Below are 18,637 nucleotides of genomic sequence, written 5' to 3'. Positions count from 1 at the left end.
CACCACTCTCTCCCTCACCACTCTCTCCCTCACCACTCTCCCCCTCACCACTCTCCCCCTCACCACTCTCCCCCTCACCACTCTCCCCTCACCACTCTCTCCCTCACCACTCTCCCCCTCACCACTCTCTCCCTCACCACTCTCTCCCTCACCACTCTCTCCCTCACCACTCTCTCCCTCACCACTCTCTCCCTCACCACTCTCTCCCTCACCACTCTCCTCCCCCTCACCACTCTCCCCCTCACCACTCTCTCCCTCACCACTCTCTCCCTCACCACTATCTCCCTCACCACTCTCTCCCTCACCACTCTCTCCCTCACCACTCTCTCCCTCACCACCACTCTCCCTCACCACTCTCTCCCTCACCACTCTCCCCCTCACCACTCTCCCCCCTCCCACCACTCTCCCCTCACCACTCTCCCCCTCACCACTCTCCCCCTCACCACTCGCTCCCTCACCACTCTCTCCCTCACCACTCTCATCCACTCTCTCCCTCACCACTCTCTCCCTCACCACTCTCTCCCTCACCACTCTCTCCCCTCACCACTCTCCCCCTCACCACTCTCCCCCTCACCACTCTCCCCCTCACCACTCTTTCCCTCACCACTCTCTCCCTCACCACTCTCTCCCTCACCACTCTCTCCCTAACCACTCTCTCCCTCACCACTCTCCCTCCCCTCACCACTCTCCCCCTCACCACTCTCTCCCTCACCACTCTCCCCCTCACCACTCTCTCCCTCACCACTCCTCTCCCTCACCACTCTCTCCCTCACCACTCTCTCCCTCACCACTCTCCCCTCACCACTCTCCCCCTCACCACTCTCCCCTCACCACTCTCTCCCTCACCACTCTCTCCCTCACCACTCTCCCTCCCACTCTCACCACTCTCCCCCTCACCACTCTCTCCCTCACCACTCTCCCCCTCACCACTCTCCCCTCACCACTCTCTCCCTCACCACTCTCTCCCTCACCACTTTCTCCCTCACCACTCTCCCCCTCACCACTCTCCCCCTCACCACTCTCTCCCTCCCACTCTCTCCCTCACCACTCTCTCCCTCACCACTCCTCCCCTCACCACTCTCCCCCTCACCACTCTCTCCCTCACCACTCTCTCCCTCACCACTCTCCCCCTCACCACTCTCTCCCTCACCACATGTTAAAAGCGCTCCTAAAGGAATCTACAACCTTCGATTATTCCTTTGCGCGATTCAAAGAATCGATTCCTGGCGCATAGGAGGTTTCCATTTTTAATTACAGAGTTTTATTTTCATTGTTATGTTATGTTTTAAAGTTTTCAGGAGTTTTTAATTATATTTTAGCCCCAGTCAACGCCGGATATTTCCCATTCGTAGCAGTTTATATCAACTCTATAACCAACTTTATTAAACGGAAATAAGGCGATTCTAAATGAATCTACAACCTTCGATTCCTTTTCGCGATTCAGAGAATAGATTCTTGGCGCGGTCGGGTTTATAATTTTAATTACACAGTTGTATTTTCATTGGTATGTTACAATAATACTGTCTAATCGCTATAATTTTATTATCTACCGACCCTATAATAGTAATTGCACACATTGGGGTGGAAGGGGAGTGAAGAGGACGTGAAACTTTGATGAATTTACCTCAGAGTCGCGTGTTAATGCGTGCGCATATTTGTAACGGGAATTAAAAATGGCGTCCACCCCGCAGCGAAGTTGTTGCTACCCGTTGCCAGGGGCAACCGCCGTGGTCCGCGCCGACCGGCAATATGAAATAAATAATAATTAATTGCGTAACTAAATAAAGAGCAATCGCACTAAATCGATAATCGGTCCGATTTAAATTTTAGAGACGAAAAATCGGAAATGCCTAAGTTTACCGCGGGCCGGGGGCGTGCCCACCTGCAAAATTTAATCTCGGCGAACCCCACGGTCCGATAGCTAAATCCCCCGGAAGGGAGCGTACGCAGACGGACAAACAGACAGACAAACAGACAAAAAATGAATTATATAGGTTAGATCAATTGGCACTGCAGTGAAGTCACTGATTTCACAGCGATGTTTTAATATAAATGCAGCGACGTCACGAGCACGCTATGACAGAGTGCCTGAGACTGATTTTAAAGATGTGGTCTATCAGGCACAGGCTACGAGAGCTGTTTGCTTTTTAGGTTGTGTATTTAGACAAAAAATTGTGGAGGAAAAATACTCAGCTGTTTGACACTGCGAGGTTACATTTCGGATGGAAGCTATTATTGGCAGATTGTGCTCACTTGCCTTGCGATGCTAACTGGAGAGAGATGTGATTGATGCAATTGCGTATATGTGGCATTTTTATATTAATTTTCATCATCTTATTTGTCCAGATTGGATCACGAATATTATTTGTAAATCACCCAGAAAATGAAGTCACCTTTGTGATACAAACACATCTTTTACCACAAACTTTATCACCTCTATGGAATAAAAGTTGAAATCTCACAATTGCTGTCCTGGCAGACACGAAAGATGTAAGCTCTGGCATTAAAAAAAGAGATGATTACACTGTTCAGTATGACATTCATTCAAACGCTTAAATTATTAATGATTTGTTATTACTGCTGTTAAATGTTATATGGTGTCTTGTATTGTTATGCAGTTTGACTTGTGTGTTTTTTTGTTAACGATAATTATTTGTACCACGAATAAAGTTCACTTTAACTAAAAACATGAACTTAAAAAATGTTAAGTTCATGTTTTGTGTGACGTTGCATTCCATTGACATGCGAATTAACACTACGAATCACAGCACTTCAGCAAGCTGCAGAGCTAGGCTATTAAGGGAGCCCAGATTCTACTGGAAGATTTATTTGACTGTTAAAAACACCTGTGCACGGACGCATGCACACGTTGAGCGCACAGCTTACATTCTAACTAGTGATTTATTTTATTTTATACCTACGTGACTACCGAAAGAACCAAAGACAATTCTAACGAGAGTTTGCTAATTGCAATGTTGCACAGGTTAATGCTTTACAAATAAATATATAACTTGATTTGAAGCTTTCGTGACTGCAGGAAACCATACTCCTTGGTTCTTTCGGTAAAGTCACGTAGGTAGAAAAATAATAGCTCACGACGTTTCGATAGCAACACAAGCCATCGTCCTCAGGTGAAACAATGCAATTCTCTTGCTGAGGCAAGAAAATATTCCACCAGCAGTCCGCATGCTGTATTGTTTCACCTGAGGACGATGGCTTGTGTTGCTATCGAAACGTGAACTATTATTTTTCTACCTACGTGACTTTACCGAAAGAACCAAGGAGTATATATACAACTTGAAAGGTATTTAATTAATCTTTTACATTGGTAATGTGTGTGCTAAATGGTTGACTTCAGGACTTTGTATATGTTTAAAAATATATATAAACAACACGTTTCCACGCCGGAAGGCCAGTATATTTACATTTCTGACAGACGGATAGATGGACGTGATATTACCCAAGCATAGCAATAAACATTCCCTCTTAAAATCATTAAATCACTCAGACCGTGTCAGATCACGACGGCTTGGTGAGACCTCCATATAGCAGTGTCTCGATATGGCTGATGATTTAAAGCAGGGGTGGGGAACGTCTGGCCCGCGGGCCGTGTGAGGCCCTCGAAATCATTTGGTGTGGCCCTGCCAAGGCAACCGCAGGCGGGACTCGAAATTCAATAAATCTAGGAGCAAACCTGGAAAAGCAGTTGCGAGAAGCAACATCATCAGTACCAGCTAACATCACACGCCTCGCCAAAGAGAAGCAGTTCCAGCCATCACATTAGGGGTGAGTTAATTAAATGTTTGGCCAAATATAATAGGCAAATTTTTAAGTTGATAATTTTGTATGGCCCGCGAATGATGTTAGAAATATCCAAATGGCCCTTGGCAGAAAAAAGGTTCCCCACCCGTGCATGCTCTCTGCTTCACGTGCTCCTCTGTCCACGTGTGGCGATGCAATGGGCGTTTCAGCCAGGAAAGCTCAAGCGATTGACTTAACAGTCCTTTGACAATCCGCTGCTGGATGAGTTGTCTTTCCATGCCGCATTGGTTGTTTGGCCATAATTCTCAGCACTGGTCAGTGTGGGTTGGGTAGACGGGACCGGCTTAGACATCCCTCGCCACTGATGTTGGCTTCGGTTGAGACTCGAACCCGGGTGTGCTAACCGTTGTATCACCGCCCTTCCCAAGAACGCAACTTGTCGTGTTTAATGATTAGAACTAACCAGGTGGAAAACAATCTCAATTCCCACGCCCGATATCAAGCGGTGTTGGTAAGGTGACTAAGTTTTTCTGCCATTTGTTCGGGCCGCATTATCAGCTCGGTGAAGCACGTTGGGTATTTTTCGAGGGGAAAAGTAAACGCGGCTTGGTTTTAAACGTCACTGTGTCAAGGGCGTAATGGGAACAAACCTAACCCCGGGTCACTGACAGTGCCAACACACCAGTGCCGGATTAAGAAAGTGCGGGGCATGTAGCATATGTTATAAAGGGGTCCCTAAATTAAAAAACACGTAAATATTAAAACACAATTTTTTAAACTTGCATAGTAAAGTATTTGTATTTTTTCATTTGCCATACGGCCAGATAATACGAAAAATCGCTAACCTTAAACACCCAATCGTTCATAAAAGTTGAAGACAGTATAGTACTATAGCAATAGAGCAAGTGCAGAATCACTGAACCGGAATTTATAGCTTGAAAGCATTTAGCGCGGTGCCCTTGAAAGTGCGGGGCCCCTAGCATTATGTAGCTACTTGTGCTGCTGGGATAATCTGGCACTGCAACACACGCACAGCATTGCAGTCATCAACCTTGCACGGTGGTGCAAAATCCCCCCACCCCATTCCTTGCTCCAGAGAATCAATATTGCAGACCGGGTCTAATAGGAAGTCGTCAATAGACGCGTGTGTGTAACGACTCGGACGACAAAGAAATGAGAAGAGCCAATTTATTTTTAATTATAAAGTTTACAAAATAAAAAAAACCCTACTGACGACTTCCACAATGAAGGACCCTAGGCTTCGTTCTTGTCTTCCTGCTTGTATCTTCCTTCGAGCCTCTCCACTCCTCATGCCCTCTCCTTATATCTCAGCCTCAGCCCCCTTTCTCGAACCTTCTTCTCGTTTTTTTGACCTCTAACCAATCCCCGTCCTTTCCCTTGAACGAATCCTTTTTGTGTTCCCGTTCAACCCCCTTATTCTTAAATCCCTTTAAAAGTCTGCCCTCCCGAACCAATCGCTGCGGATGCTTCTTTCTTCCGATTGGAGAACCTTTCGTTTATTTCTAAGGAGCCGCTAGGCTGCATATGTCTTGGGGTCATTTTTCGGTCATTCCTTTGTCAATCCACTGCTGGATGAAGGCCTTTCCCCGGTGGAGGATTCAACAAGGGTGGCGGGGAAGGTGTGGGGGGGGGGGCATGGGGGTCGATCTAGAGGAGATCCAGGACCGGTTCGGATCATCGTGAGTGGGGATCGAACCTCCGAGTGGCCGGTAACGTAGCGCGTGGGCACGCTAACCACTGCGCCACCGCTCCCCGCACGCATCTTGCCCTGCGCCGTCACCCTGACGTTTTGCATTGAAGAAAATGCAACTTCCAAATGTAGAGGAGACTTTATTGACGTTTTATTTGATGTATTTCTATTTTGTGTTATATTTTTTTGTATTGTTATGCAATTTAATTAGGGGCCGTCCATAAATGACGTCACGCACCTGGGGGAGGGGGGGGTCAGGCATTTGTGACGATGTGTGACGAGGGGGGGGGGGGTGAGAAATGTGACGTCACATCAAAATGCGCAACTTTAAATAAATATAGACAACACGTTCAACTTAATTAAATATACTTTTTAATAAATGTTTTCTCCTACAACATCAGAGTGCAGCGGCACATTAAATACGCACTACAATGACAATAGTTTAAAGCGATTTGAAGCATGTTTTCTATTTTGGGGGGGGGGGGGGGCAGCGCTTTGTGACGTCATATTTGAGGGGGGGTCTCACTTTTTGTGACGCCGTGTGACAATGGGGGGGGGGCTCAAAAATCGTCAAAAAACGCGTGACGTCATTTATGGATGGCCCCACAGGAGACGTTATTGACGTTCTATTTTATGTATTTATATTTTGTGTTATATATTTTTGTATTGTTCTACAATTTAATTAAGTAATACTGTACACGGATCTTATTTTCCTTGTACAGTACAGGATTGATGTTATGAAACACTTTCATTTTCTCCTCCCGATGTTCAATCTGACACGGGAACCTAACCCCCCTCTCCCCATATTGTTGACAGTATAATTGCACTAATGCAGGGTTCTGTTTAAAAGGCTTCGGGAACACCCCTCCCTCCTTCCCTATGTTGGTCATGAGGGTAGTTTGACCATACTTCATCATGCTGGTCAGTGCTGATTGTTGGTCATGGAGTCTTGGTATTAAAACCCATCTCGCCAGACTCGTTGTGCAGTGCGCTAACCACTCTGACAGTACTGAAAATACAAATAAAAGTTAAAAAGTATCTGCCACAACTAGCATTTAAGATTTAAGTAATGGGGAGGGGTAATATTTGTCGGCAGTTGTGTAAATTCCACATTCCTATGGCCGGGATCAGTCCCTCCACTATCACCCCTGCTGTTTGTATACGAGGCAGGTTTTTCATATTTGCAGAATCGTAATTAAGACTTTGCATTCGTAAAAAGCACTGCGTGTATAATTGTTTAAATTTGTGTCTAACAGAATTAACCATTTCCATAAGAGACGTTTTACAAAACTGCAGGGTATGATGATGCACCAGCTGTCTAATATTGTGCGCTCAGTGGTAACATTTGTGCATCACAGCAAGGGTAGCATGGGTTCAATTCCCAACTCTGGTGACTTTCTGTGTAAACTCTGTTTTATCCTTCATCTCTGGTGGTTTTCTGTGAGTTTTCCGGTTTCCTCCCAGAATAAAATTTTTTAAAAAAAGCAATATATCTACAGGATACAATCGGTGAAAACAACCCAGTGCTGAAAAGTGGCATACAAATGAACTCAAGTTGTATTGTACACATCAGCAGACAACACATCTTGAGACTCAGAGAGGCTTTCCTGGGTAAACTAGCGTTATAACATTAATAGTGATGGTATTGGCAGCATACAGCATACTGTAGGAGTCTACATATGCCGTACTAGTTTATATCCCTATCCTCACAACTCATCTGAGAAAAAAAAAAGCTTAATAGCTCATCGGATTCCTCCAGCATAAATAAAGATTCTGAATCTTGTGAGCGTCCCCCCAACAATCTCAACACGTGCATATTCATAGCAACGCGGCGTTCTCGGGCACATTGCCCATTACTCTGCGTTGCACACAACGGGAACACGGTTCTGCACGGTCGGTCTCGTGCCCTCTTTAGCCGAGTGTAATTAAGGGGTTTGCGTTTTTCATTTTTTCCACCAGGGGCATCATCCACACACACACAGTTGGGGCTTCACTCACTGCCCATAACACAACACAACGTACCCCCCTTCTCTCTCTTACTCTCACGACGCCGCAGAACGAGCCCCCCACGAGTTCGACTTCAGCTCACGGCCAACGCCAGCGACGATGATTTCGAAAACCGATGCTGGGGGTCTCAAATCCACTAAGTCTGCTGCGTTGTGGTGTAGTGTAGGGGGGGGGGGGTGGGAAACAAAGACGGTCGGGCGTGGGTGCCGGCCACCCCCCCCCCCAGAGGTCTCCAACTCGTTAGCTGCAGAGGTTCTGCTGCTGCTAATCGAGGCGACAGACAGGAGGAGGAGGAGGGGAGAGGGATCTTTGTGTGTGCCGAGTGGCCACCACCACATCGTTCATAGGCTCGGGGCCGGAGGAAATCAGCACCCCCCCCCCTCCTCCTGCTGCCCTACCCGCTCGCCTCCCTCCCTCCCCCACCCACCCACGGCTAGGGGGACGTGAGCGGGAGAGAGTCGATATAAAGCCGGGGGTGGAAGGGATCTCTCCTCTTCACCATCATCATCATCACCACCAACGCCGATCAGAGAGAGAGAGAGAGCGGTCAACTCACAACTGCTGGGACCCTTCCATTCATTGCGTGGTGAGTGCCAAAGATGCCGTGGACAGCTGATGCTGATGCTGCTGCTGGTGTCATCAGATCGGGAATAATAAACGCGTTGCATCGGTGATGATATCGCGTGTGTGTTAACACACCTGTGAGTGTGTCTTGGTGGTGTTGTTGGGGGGGGGGGGCAGGCAACGTGGTGTTGTTGTTGGGGGGGGGGCAGGCAACGTGGTGGTGTTGTTGGGGGGGGGGGCAGGCAACGTGGTGTTGTTGGGGAGGGGGCAGGCAACGTGGTGTGTGTGGGGGGGCAGGCAACGTGGTGTTGTTGGGGGGGGGGCAGGCAACGTGGTGTTGTTGGGGGGGGGGGGGCAGGCAACGTGGTGTTGTTGGGGAGGGGGCAGGCAACGTGGTGTGTGTGGGGGGGCAGGCAACGTGGTGTTGTTGGGGGGGGGGTAGGCAACGTGGTGTTGTTGTTGGGGGGGCAGGAAACGTGGTGTTGTTGGGGGGGGGGCAGGCAACGTGGTGTTGTTGGGGGGGGGGGGCAGGCAACGTGGTGTGTGTGTGGGGGCAGGCAACGTGGTGTTGTTGTTAGGGGGGGGGCAGGCAACGTGGTGTGTGTGTGGGGGGGCAGGCAACGTGGTGTGTGTGTGGGGGGGCAGGCAACGTGGTGTGTGTGTGGGGGGGGGCAGGCAACGTGGTGGTGTTGTTGTTGTTGGGGGGGGCAGGCAACGTGGTGTTGTTGTTGGGGGGGGGGGGGCAGGCAACGTGGTGGTGTTGTTGTTGTTGGGGGGGGCAGGCAACGTGGTGTGTGTGTGGAGACGATGGCGGCCTGCGTTGTTTGGTGCTGCCCCCACTACGGCCTGCAATTCGGTGCTCGCAAGCAGCACTTACCCCAACAGTCTGTCCCTCCTGTTGGTGTGTGTGTGTGTGTGCACGTGTGCGTGTGTGTGTGCATGTGGGCATATGTGGTTGCATGTGTGTGTGTGTGCCTTGTGTATAGTGGGGAGCGGTAGTGTAGCGGTTAGCGCGCTGCGCTATGAACCTGGCGACCCGGGTTCGATTCCCGCTCACGGCTAACACCAGTGACGATTATCTGAACCGGTCCTGGGCCTCCCCTAGGTCGACTCAGCCTTAAATGAGTACCTGGTGCGGTGTGTAAACATCGCCACTAGGGAGACAAAGGCGGTCGGGCGTGGTGCTGGCCACCCACCCCCTCGTGTACCGTTCCGGCCTTCATAGGTGCTCGCTAACAGCACTTGCCCCTACAGTCTGTTCAGGCTATACGGGGGATCTTTGTCTTGTGTATAGTCCATGCAGTGATGTGGATGATGATGATGATGACTTGGGCCTTGCGAAGCCACGTGGGTAGTGAACCCGCGGCGTCTTCCTCGCCACGCAGGCGCGGGCATTAGCGGCGTCTTGAGCGAATCTCCGCGGGGTTCTTTAATCGAGGGGGGTGGGGGGGAGATGATGATGGTGAAGATTGTCAGAGCTGATGTTGGTGAGATGATGTAAGATGTAGTATTAGTGGTATCATCACATCTTGCTTCCACGTGGCGGCAACGTGACAACGTCACACGTGTACAGTACGCTACTACACGCACGTGTGCGTGTGAGCAACTTCAGAATGAAACGATTGGTTTTTTATTTAAAGCTTTCGTGACTGCAGGGATTCATATTCTTGGTTCTTTCGGTAAAGTCACGTAGAAGGGAAATAAGAAAATAATAAAATAATAAAATTCTCACGTTTCGACTGAATAATAAAGAAATTTTTAAATGTTTCTTGCTGTGGATTTCACACCTGATGGTGATTGCTTGTGTTGCAGTCGAAACGTCGTGAGAATTTTTATTGTTTTATATTCATATTATTTTATATATATTATTTTATATGAATATTATTTTATATTAATATTATTTTATATTACTATTATTTTATTATTTCCCTTCTACGTGACTACCGAAAGAACCAAGAATATGAAACTATATTCGTGAAGGTGACGTTTCGTGCAATAACACTTAATCAGAGCAGATGTTTGGTGGGGGGGGGGAGAGGTGGAAATAATTGCAAACTACTCGATTGGAATCTTACATGGAGCGTTCATTCATCGCCGCTGGACTGCGAAGCTGTCCAAATGAAATGCATCGCAGTGCTCTGCGTGTCGTTCACTTGAATGAATCTTCAATGGATAATTTAATAGCCGATTATAGTCGGAAGAACTACAGGCTACCCGAACCAGCCGAGTCAAGTGGCCTATAGAGTGGTTGCGAGTATGTGCGTGTGTGTATATGGCCCTCGATGACATTTATCTAATAGCGCAAACAATGGGATTAAATCAATGTATGTGTACACACACAGGCTCTAATGCTGCCCGACCAGCTATTGATGTGTCGACGTGGTTGAAAAACGCTGGGGATAATGGGTTTGTGTGTGTGTGTGTGCCTGGTGAAGTTCTCTGTGTGCGTGCCTGTGCCCTATGGAAATGACAAGGTGCCACATGGGGAGAGACACCTTCAGTGAGTAGAATTGTGTGGTGGTATTATATTATCAGAGTGTGTTTTTTGGTTTGCATTCTGACCACAACTATTGTGGTTAATGCAGACATGGTTCCTTGTAAAAGGATTATTCAGTTTGGCGTTTTAACATATATTATATTATCAGAGTGTGTTTTTTGGTTTGCATTCTGACCACAACTATTGTGGTTAATGCAGACATGGTTCCTTGTAAAAGGATTATTCAGTTTGGCGTTTTAACATATATTATATAATCAAAGTGTGTTTTTTGTTTGCATTCTGACCACAACTATTGTGGTTAATGCAGACATGGTTCCTTGTAAAAGGATTATTCAGTTTGGCGTTTTAACATATATTATATTATCAGAGTGTGTTTTTTGGTTTGCATTCTGACCACAACTATTGTGGTTAATGCAGACATGGTTCCTTGTAAAAGGATTATTCAGTTTGGCGTTTTAACATATATTATATTATCAGAGTGTGTTTTTTGGTTTGCATTCTGACCACAACTATTGTGGTTAATGCAGACATGGTTCCTTGTAAAAGGATTATTCAGTTTGGCGTTTTAACATATATTATATTATCAAAGTGTGTTTTTTGTTTGCATTCTGACCACAACTATTGTGGTTAATGCAGACATGGTTCCTTGTAAAAGGATTATTCAGTTTGGCGTTTTAACATATATTATATTATCAGAGTGTGTTTTTTGGTTTGCATTCTGACCACAACTATTGTGGTTAATGCAGACATGGTTCCTTGTAAAAGGATTATTCAGTTTGGCGTTTTAACATATATTATATTATCAGAGTGTGTTTTTTGGTTTGCATTCTGACCACAACTATTGTGGTTAATGCAGACATGGTTCCTTGTAAAAGGATTATTCAGTTTGGCGTTTTAACATATATTATATTATCAGAGTGTGTTTTTTGGTTTGCATTCTGACCACAACTATTGTGGTTAATGCAGACATGGTTCCTTGTAAAAGGATTATTCAGTTTGGCATTTTAACATATGTTATATTATCAGAGTGTGTTTTTTGGTTTGCATTCTGACCACAAGTTTTGTGGTTAATGCAGACATGGTTCCTTGTAAAAGGATTTAGTTTAATGTTTTAACATCTGAACACAGCTGTTTTGTTGCCAGAAAAAAGGGGAAAACTTATTCTCATATTTTGGTACTGGCAAAGGAGGTCCCATGGCCAAGGAGGTTCCATGAAGTGCGGTGGTGTTTGCGAACACAGCTTAAATTCTCTCTGGCTTGTGCCGCTCGCCTGTGTGACAGGCAGGGCGTGTGGTGGAACCAGTTTTCTCTCTACACGTGGTTCACTATCGTGAATAGATGAATAGTGTTGTTATCGTACAGATGTTTACACCACTGCAAACGCATTCCTCGAAGTGTTGTTCTTCTTGGGTTGATGTTGTTTCACGCAGCAGTTGTTATTAGTTCTATAAAAGCGTGCGATCATTTCCCATATTCGAACAATCACATTTAGTAAGGTGCATGTCATCCGAATGCGCCGTGTATGGAATTGAACAACCTGAGTAAACATCCAGCACTGTGGGCTAAAGGGAAGTTTTAAAGATTTGTGTATTGGAAACTGGCTTAATTACAGTACACAGCAATGTATCTGCAGTGGTAACGCAACGGTGGCAGTGAATGTGAAGACAATTTCTTGTTTCGCGGCGTGGACAGCAATAGGTGACTAAGGCAGAGTGAAGGTGACTGTTGAACAATGCTGATTGTGGGCCCCCCCCCCCCCACATCTGGGTAATTGGGGTTGGCAATGTTTTCTCAAGGTGTAGTCCAAATCTTAATTCAAGATTTGAAGCTTTCGTGACTGCAAGGATTCATGTTCTTAGTTTTTTTTCGGTAAAGTCACGTAGGTAAAACATTAAAATTAATAAAAGTTAAATAAAATAAAAATCACGACGTTTTGCTGCATCAAGCAAATCTGGCTGTGACGGTCCCACCTGATGACGGAGACTTGTGTTGCCTCCGAAACGTCGTGATATTTATTTTATTTTACTTTTATTAATTTTAATGTTTTACCTACGTGACTTTACCGAAAAAACCTAAGAATATATAGTCCAAATCTGTTCTCCAACCCGAGATCTCAATTGTGCTCTGCTCAATGCTGAGTTTAATGTTGATTTTTTTTATCAAGCTGTTGCCGTATAAATGGACTCAAAACGGTTTTCCTGTTGACTACTGTAATTGTAAAGCAGTGCTGGGTTGGTGTTAGAAACTGACACATTCTGATCAATTCGGACAAGGACCCATGACTACCCCATGAGAGGTACTCATTGTATCTGCCCCAAAGGGATGATGATCCGAGTCGATATTTAACTCTAATTCATGGATTAAAAAATCAGCACGAGTAACATATGCTATAATTGTTGTTACCCGGTATATTGTAAAGCAAATATCAAGTCATGATGTGATAGTTATAATATGACATTACTTTTATTCTCATCCCAGCCTGGGTTTAATTTCACTCTCAACTAAAAACGCTGGCATTTACCCAACATCACACAAGTGCTCTTATGGAATATGTGTTTGCCAGCTGAGCAAAGAACAAAGTGCGATGTGCGAGTCCAGATTGCGTGCACTGAGGAGCGAGTCCAGTCCCGGTGTCCACGATGTGCTTCGTGCGTGCCATGCGTCGTGCCTGCCTGCTCCGTGCCGTTTGCCAAACCGAGTCGTGCCTTTTCACGATCCAAGGTGGCATCATTCCCTCCCGTTAGACCAGCCACTCGCCACCTTACTTCCCACACCCTCGCCAGCTTACTTTAACTTTCTCTTCTGTGGCCTAGAGGGTTGGCTATCGTGTTGGCTAAACTCGTGTTTCGTAATCTTTGGTTGCGCGTGCGTAACAAAGTCAAATTTGTGTCTGCTCCATGGTGCGTAATTTCCATTGGCAGTCCTGAGAAGTGGTCGAAATTCCACATCGCTATGGTGGGGTGCAGTCCATATTTAGGATAACCACTGTTAACGCTGCCATTTTATACGTGTTATAGTATTTCATTACATTATGGTTGACTGTCATGAAGAGTGTGGCATCCAAGCAAGGGAATGCATCTGAGAGGTGCGTCTACCGTGGAGATGGAGTCATGAAATCTGCTCTTGTGCAGCAAGTGCTGGTTGGAACTTTTTATCGCAGGATCGTGAGAGATGGCAACAACTTTGAGGCCTTCATCCAGCGGTGGATTGATCATGACTGATGATGATTCATTGTTAATAAAGTGCTTTACTCGAATGAAGACTGTACATTTACCTTTTAAAAACCTGTTTTACTTGTTTTTGTATCCGGCACGCGCGCATGAATTGCCTTTTGAATCGTCTTGCAACAGCCATTCACGTGTGTGAAGGTTTTTTTTTTCCACTGATGCAACTTCTTGTCTGTATTGGCTCTCTGGCGTAGTGGTACACGCAGTAAACCAACCACGTGTGTTTGTGTCGGCTTCACTCAACCCATGGCACTTGGGTCTATCCCTTGACCTCATTGAGCTGCAACTACATTCTCATATGCAGCAGCTGTAGCAGCAGCAGCATCATCAGCATTGAAAGGATGCAGGTGGCAGTCTCAACCGGTGGCCTCTGGAGTTGACAAGTAAAGAACGGGGTGTTGATGAAGCTGCCAGGAGAGCGCATGGAGTCTAAAGTCACGTGCCTTAAAGTTTTTGGCTTTTCGAGATTCGTTGAAAATTAAAGGTTCATTCGGGGTTTTATTGAAATCCCCTCCTTCGCGACGAGTGTTAACGGGGTACTACGCACAGCGGTGGCTTCTAAGTTGAGCCCATTCGTAACATTTATCACCTGAGGTTGACCTTTGAGAATTCCCAGGTCGAAGGGAATATTTTTAGCGAAAAATGTGACTGATGCCATCGTTGAACTTGACAGGGCCCGAAAACCCCCAGGTAGTTCCCCCCCCCCCCCCCCCCACTGCAAAGCGAACTGTCTATTGACCAACTGCGGTTCACCCTTTAAAGCTTTCGTGACTGCAGGGATTCATCTTCTTGGTTCTTTCGGTAAAGTCACGTAGAAGGAAAATAATAAAAATAAAACATAATAAAATTTCGATTTAAAGCTTTCGTGACTGCAGGGATTCATCTTCTTGGTTCTTTCGGTAAAGTCACGTAGAATGTAAATAATAAAATAATAAAAATTTAACAATTAAATAATTCTCACGACATTTCGGCCACAACGCAAAAAGCCGTCCTCATGTGAAGAACAGGTCTGTCAGAAAGACAGCGTCTGACAGACCTGTTCTTCACCTGAGGACGGCTGCTTGCGTTGTGGCCGAAACGTCGTGAGAATTATTTTATTATGTTAAATTTTTATTATTTTATTATTTCCATTCTACGTGACTTTACCGAAAGAACCAAGAAGATGTGGTTCACCCGTTTATCCTGCTGGTTAGGGGGGAGGGTGGGGGGCATTGTTTAAACTGCCGCGCCGGGAGATCGAACCGGCGACCTGTGCATTGCCTCGCGTCCTACCAATTGCACCATGACAGGCAACCAAGGGCTCCTACCTTGTTACTCATCGTCATCCATCATCAATCCACTGCTGGATGAAGGCCTCCACAAGCCGCCGCCACCAGCCATCGCGATTAAAGTTGACCGGTCGATAGATTATTTTCAAATCTTAACCGCATTCATATCGCTCCCACGCAGATCCTAAACGAGCGGCGCTCCTCGGCGCCATGACGGACGTGAAGAAGAGGGGCTCCTCCTCGTCGTCACCGTGCGACGACCCCCACGCCGGCAAGACGATGCTGCCGCACGACGGCGGCGACGGCGGCGGGGCGGTGGTGTGCGGGCCGGGCGGCGATCCCACGGTGGAGCTCAAGCGCACCATCACGCTCACCAACGGCGTCGCCATCATCGTGGGCACCATTATCGGCTCGGGAATCTTCGTCACGCCCACGGGCGTGGTGAAGGAGGCGGGCTCGGTGGGCCTCTCGCTCATCGTGTGGGCCGTGTGCGGCCTCTTCTCCACGGTGGGCGCGCTCTGCTACGCCGAGCTGGGCACCACCATCAGCAAGTCGGGCGGCGACTACGCCTACATCCTGGAGGTGTACGGCCCGCTCGTCGCCTTCCTCAAGCTCTGGATCGAGCTGCTCATCATCCGGCCCTCGTCGCAGTACATCGTGGCGTTCGTCTTCGCCACCTACATCATCAAGCCGCTGTTTGCGTGCACCTCGGTGCCCACCGTGGCCGCCAAGCTCGTGGCCTGCCTCTGCGTCAGTGAGTCCTCGCCCCCCCCGCCCTTCTTCCCCCCCCCGCCCCCGTGTTGCCCAGAGGCCGCCGGTTTCAATCTCCCTGCGCGGCTGTTGGAATGACGGCGCAAGTTTATGAATTCGGCCCCCACCCAACAGCGTAGTTGGGGAATAATGGGTCCACCGCAGTGGGCCGGCAAATCGCAGGCGGTGGGGTAAAGTGTGGGTAGTCCCACCTCTTTCCAAGTCGTTTGGCCAGCGTAGAAGGGTCAGTGATATACACCCTAGAGCTCTCCCTTCTACCAGCAGTGGCATGAGCAAGAAACGTCAGCGTTGCACCTGTACCTATTATTTTCATATCCCCTCTCGTCCCCTGCTCTACATCGCAAACGTTACATCCCAAACTTCTGTTTTACCTCAAAAGTACTTAGTAATCAGTATCGCGAGAAAAAGTATTACCGAGTGCAAATGCGTGTTTGAAAGCGTTACGTAACCCACGTGTATGCACGGCTCTGTTCCATTTTTATGAAAAGCACTCGGACATGGCACGGATAAAAGATTGCCGCTGTGTGACTGATGCCACGTGGTCTTGGCAGTCCACACGCCAGCAGCGGGTGTTTACGGAATTGCTTAACGTTGTTCCTGGAGTGTGTCGCTTGAGCGACCAAAACAAGGAAGCCCCCCCCTTCCCTCTCGGGGCTTCGAGACAAATTTTCACGTGGACTGGATCCAGACATATATATATTCCGTACGGCCATAAACAGCTCCTGGTGCACGAAGGGAGCGTAGAGCGGATGAGAGACGAGGGTGAACCGAAAAGTATGGTAGAGGTAAGCAAAAAAACGGTAAAGGCGCAGCCCTGCAATCGCTCGCTCACGTGCAATTGCTGGCAGAAGGGGGCCCCTGGAGGGTGTTTTGCCGATTCTTCCCCGCTGGCCTAACGCGTTGGAAGATGTGGAAGTAAACCACGCTTTAAGCCACCTTACGTGACCTTAAGATTGCCGAACGGCGGTGTAGCAATTTATGCTGCTGGGTGGTGGACAGAGGTGGTGGGGGCGGGCGGAGGGGGCACTGTTCGAGAAACTTTTCCCCATTGTTTCAACTGCAGAGCCGGGAAATCAATAGACCTGGCGGACTGCTGGTTGGCAAGCCCAGTGTGCAGACTGATTCGCAACAACAGCAGCAGCAGCAGCACCCGAACACTGTCGAGTTCAAGGAAATGTGCGCGCGATATTGATACGCTGCTTTGGGCCGTTTACCACAATACAGTGCTGCCCTTAGCTGGCATTTGTAGATCTTGAGATCTCATGGCCACACACCGAGCCACCGCGCCATTATCAGCGTCACCGTGCCCCTGGAGGGTGATGACACTAGCTCGACGAGCTGCACGTCTCCACACCAATCGGTCTCTGGCTGCTCAAATGACATCGCGGGGCAGCCTCGGCTTCTTTGCAGCTGGCCTGACCAAGAAGTCCAATTAAAGCCTCTCCGTGTTGGGTTGGCCGCATCGACGGACGCGTTTCGTTTGTGCTATTTGCGCCCTGAAAACGTGTGAATCCCGTCGAATTCTGTTGTGTTCCTTGTTGGTTGGATTTTTTTCACTTTCCTGTTTCTGAGCAGCGTTCCAACGTCTGTAACCTCCGCCCTCGACGGCCGCAGCTGGCCGAGTGAAGGGCGTCACGAGAGGTTTCGTTCGCGCTCGGCTCACGCTCGAGTGACACTTCAGTAATTTCCGATGGCAAGGAGAATCAGAGTTTGATAACGTCACCGACGGTGTCTCGTCATCTTTAAAGCAATTCTTTAGCAATTGCTACTGGGCCATGTCACGGCTCTGCTGCTAAGTTCTCAAATTACCAAAGCAAACGGTATAGTCTGACATGTAGGCTTTCGCAGCAGCTAAAATTATATTCATAATTGATTTTTGAATTATAATTGAAATCGGCTCTGCCATGAGTTGGCCTAATCCAAAATTCAATTATGAATAGCTTCACAATTAAATTAGAATAATTATGAACCACAAAGCTCTATCGGTGGTTAAAGTGATGACCAAAAATGTTCTGAGGGTCTTTTTTTTTTGGAGGCTATTTTAACAGCACGGTGGTGTGACGTGTGGCCATGTAAGGGGATACAAATCCTTGTTGTCAGCACGGAAGGATCATATGAGTCCAAGTGCCCGGTGGCTCTCTGCGACACTTGGAATAGAACGCAGGGTCTCTGAATGGTCCTGCGAGATACTCTGATGACAAAGCGAAACCTGTAATTTCTTTGTCAATGTTTGGCGCCTCGTCAGCCCCGTTTAATTACCATCGCCGTGTTCCCACAGGCACTAATTACCGCTCGACACCGAACGTTAAAACATAGTTTTGAAACTTGGCAGCCTTGTCTTACGACGGCCCCGAATTCTCACTTGAGCCCTCGATTCGCAGATGCCGTTTTGGCGCAGTTGAAGGGATGTGGTGCCCTACCATGCAGGGCTGCTGACTGTGCCACCCTTGTTGCATCATTATCGCACCGTGCAATCAGTCGTTAGGTCGTTGCCAGCTGTTCCACCCAGCGAAACTGTGTTTTGATTTTTTTTTACTATCGGGCGTGATCGCAACTCAATATGCAATCCCGTCAGTGAGTGTGTCAGTCATGTCATCGTGCAGATAGCGTGCGTATGAGTGCGTGTAGTGTGGCGAAAGTGTAGTGATTTAGCACGCTGCACTACGAAGCTGGTGACACGATTCTACTGGACATCGGTGAAAAAGAGCTTGAAAGCTCATCGGATTTCCGTCGGTATAAATAAATATTCTGATTATGATTTTGATTCCCCCTCACGACCAACATCACTGACTATCGGAGCTAGTCTTGGGCCTCCCCTAGGTCGACTCGG

At 47.5% G+C, this 18,637-nt stretch overlaps 1 protein-coding gene across 1 annotated transcript in view; it reads left to right on the top strand.

Moving 5' to 3' along the window:
* The first annotated feature begins 7,874 nt into the window (after nt 1-7,874).
* SLC7A5 (solute carrier family 7 member 5) overlaps nt 7,875-18,637 on the top strand; it is a 62,221-nt gene continuing 51,458 nt past the window's right edge. Inside the window, exons 1-2 of the mRNA XM_061547621.1 lie at nt 7,875-8,066; nt 15,218-15,790. Coding sequence (XP_061403605.1) covers nt 15,247-15,790 — 544 coding nt within the window. The 5' untranslated portion in view covers nt 7,875-8,066; nt 15,218-15,246. The remainder of the gene's footprint in view (nt 8,067-15,217; nt 15,791-18,637) is intronic.

The sequence above is a fragment of the Lethenteron reissneri genome, chromosome 9 (genome assembly GCF_015708825.2).
Source record: "Lethenteron reissneri isolate LAM-NWPU_2019-01 chromosome 9, ASM1570882v1, whole genome shotgun sequence".
NCBI lineage: Eukaryota > Metazoa > Chordata > Hyperoartia > Petromyzontiformes > Petromyzontidae > Lethenteron > Lethenteron reissneri.
The sequence above is the reverse complement of the archived record's forward strand: the minus strand, read 5'-3'. Positions and strand labels throughout refer to the sequence as shown.